A 2,884-nucleotide genomic window follows, 5' to 3' on the forward strand; every position below is an offset into this window, starting at 1 on the left:
TTACCAAGCTTGACAGGAGTTAATATTTGATGCTCATGTATTTTTTTCTCCTCAACCAAGGTGTGATAAATTGAAGTTTCAGCACAGACCAACACAAAAATTGCTTTTCTTTTTCTTCCTTTGAAAGTTTACTCATCTTTTAGGTCTATTACTCACATCTCCATCTTTGAGCGCTAAGAAGGAAAACTGTCTCTACTGTTCCTGTTGTTTTTGCTTCAATGTAAGGGGAGTTTATTCCTTCTTGATGCTTCAGAGACTGTAAATTTTACTATTCTGGAACCAAAAGATTCAGATATATTTGTAGTATTGGTGGTCAAAACGTTTTACAGAAATGTTTCTTCCGTAATCCTGTCACTAAAATGAGAAGAGATACACCATAATCTAAAAGGAACAATTCATCCCTCAATATCCCTGAACATATCAAAAGAATATGCATTCCCGTTTCTCAAAGCATGAGAATTCATTCCATTTAGTTCAAGGAATGCTTGATACTGCTGTCTTTCTTCTGAGTTCAGAAATGTCTTTACCATCTATAGATTCTTTGTTATGTGTTTTTTGAGACAAAGTCTCGCTCTTGTCCCCCAGGCTGGAGTGCAATGGCACAATCTCAGCTCACTGCAACCTCCGCCTCCCCTGCCTCCCAGGTGCAAGCGATTCTCCTTCCTCAGCCTCCCGAGTAGCTGAGATTTTACAGGCACCTGCCACCATGCCCGACTAACTTTTGTATTAGTAGAGATGAGGTTTCACCATGTTGGCCAGGCTGATCTCGAAGTCCTGACCTCAGGTGATCTGCCTGCTTCGGCCACCCAAAGTGCTGGGGACTGCAGGTGTGAGCCACTGCAACTGACTAGTTATTTTTAGAGACATGAAGGATCAGCAAAATGGTAGAGAAATTTGAGGAAAAAACCCAACTAGCAGTGGATTCCTAGGATGACATAACAGCAGGACAGGTTCAGAATGCCACTCTGTCAGAAACGCTAGCGTTTTGGCTAAACAATAAGAAGATTCAGTCATCGAGTGATATTGATGCAGTATCTAGTCATAAAATTTTAGCAGAATTCATTGTCAACCAGAAAGACCACCATGATAAGGAAACTAAAGCCTTGCTCTGAAGTAGTTTGTGGCGGTCCTTCCAGATTTATGATCCCCAAATTAGTCTGTGAGAATAGACACAAGGTCTCGCAGCAATCCCTGACTAAAACATGAACTCCCTTTGCAGGACAAAAGTCTAACCACAAGAAAGTGGCTCCTGACCTCAAATGAGGTCATCTGTACTGCTTTGAGGTTGCAGACTTTCATAAAGCTGTTTAGTAATAGCAGCCAAAACAGTTATTTAGATATTTTCTACCAATTTCATAAGTCACAAGTAGATGTCTGTGTATGATCTTAATACAATCTTAATGGAGATGCAGAGAGCAATTTAAACCCAAACCATGTATTGCAAGGCAAAATGGGAAATAAGGCACGGTAACCACCCTCAGAAAACTTTGAATCTAGAGTGGTAAGATTATAAAATGTGTTCAGAAGATAGTTCAAAATAAAAAGCCAATTCTAAACCAGGTACTGTATGAATCATTACATTTACATCTCACATCCAGCCTGTATAGAACTAGGCTGACTTTTCACAGATAATGAAACTGGGGAAACTGAGTTGAGATTTTCTGTCCAATATCATACAGATCATTAACACTGAAACCGGGATTTCAAATGATCCTGAAGTAGGTGATCTTTGTTTTGTCACACGCTGCTGACAATACTATTCCTGGTGGGTTCTTCCTACATGTCAGGTCACTAAATAAGCTGCCAGATTTCTGTCTTGACAGCCCAAGGAGCTCTCATGGACCATGGGCATGGAGGGTCTTCTCCAGAACTCCACTAACTTCGTCCTCATAGGCCTCATCACCCATCCTGCCTTCCCCGGGCTTCTCTTTGCAATAGTCTTCTCCATCTTTGTGGTGGCCATAACAGCCAACGTGGTCATGATTCTGCTCATCCATGTGGACTCCCGCCTCCACACTCCCATGTACTTCTTGCTCAGCCAGCTCTCCATCATGGATACCATCTACATCTGTATCACGGTCCCCAAGATGCTCCAGGACCTCCTGTCCAAGGACAAGACCATTTCCTTCCTGGGCTGTGCACTTCAGATCTTCCTCTACCTGACCCTGATTGGAGGGGAATTCTTCCTGCTGGGTCTCATGGCCTATGACCGGTACGTGGCTGTGTGCAACCCTCTACGGTACCCTCTCCTCATGAACCGCAGGGTCTGCTTATTCGTGGTGCTCGGCTCCTGGGTGGGCGGCTCCTTGGATGGGTTCGTGCTGACTCCTGTCACTATGAGTTTTCCCTTCTGTAGCTCCCGAGAGATCAATCACTTTTTCTGTGAGATCCCAGCCGTGCTGAAGTTGTCGTGCGCAGACACGTCGCTCTACGAGACCCTGATGTATGCCTGCTGCGTGCTGATGCTGCTGCTCCCTCTGTCCGTCATCTCGGTGTCCTACACGCGCATCCTCCTGACTGTCCACCGGATGAACTCTGCTGAGGGCCGGCGCAAAGCCTTTGCTACGTGTTCCTCCCACGTCACGGTGGTGAGCATTTTCTACGGGGCAGCCTTCTACACCAACGTGCTGCCCCACTCCTACCACACCCCAGAGAAGGATAAAGTGGTGTCCGCCTTCTACACCATCCTCACCCCCATGCTCAACCCGCTCATCTACAGCGTGAGGAATAAAGAGGTGGCCGCAGCTCTGAGGAAAGTGCTGGGGAGATGTGGCTCCTCCCAGGGCATCAGGGTGGGGACTGTGATCAGGAAGGACTAGCGGGGACTCTGCAAACATCGGTGCTGCGGCCAATGATGCAGCTATTCCAGAACATACGGTATTGC

At 45.9% G+C, this 2,884-nt stretch overlaps 1 protein-coding gene across 1 annotated transcript; it reads left to right on the forward strand.

The window, feature by feature from the left end:
* The first annotated feature begins 1,844 nt into the window (after window positions 1-1,844).
* Window positions 1,845-2,819, forward strand: LOC113224296 (olfactory receptor 2T2-like). The gene is made up of 2 exons (XM_026453508.1): window positions 1,845-2,212; window positions 2,357-2,819. The coding sequence occupies exons 1-2, from the start codon at window positions 1,845-1,847 to the stop codon at window positions 2,817-2,819; spliced, it is 831 nt and encodes a 276-aa protein (XP_026309293.1).
* Window positions 2,820-2,884: the final 65 nt, after the last annotated feature.

This window comes from Piliocolobus tephrosceles, unplaced genomic scaffold (assembly GCF_002776525.5).
Source record: "Piliocolobus tephrosceles isolate RC106 unplaced genomic scaffold, ASM277652v3 unscaffolded_44321, whole genome shotgun sequence".
NCBI lineage: Eukaryota > Metazoa > Chordata > Mammalia > Primates > Cercopithecidae > Piliocolobus > Piliocolobus tephrosceles.

Bases quoted from the DNA above. Each gene is read 5' to 3' on its own strand.
- LOC113224296 (XM_026453508.1), top strand. From the start codon at position 1,845: ATGGGCATGGAGGGTCTTCTCCAGAACTCCACTAACTTCGTCCTCATA. The intron at 2,213-2,356 runs GTACGTGGCTGT...TCCCTTCTGTAG, and splicing joins GGTCTCATGGCCTATGACCG to CTCCCGAGAGATCAATCACT.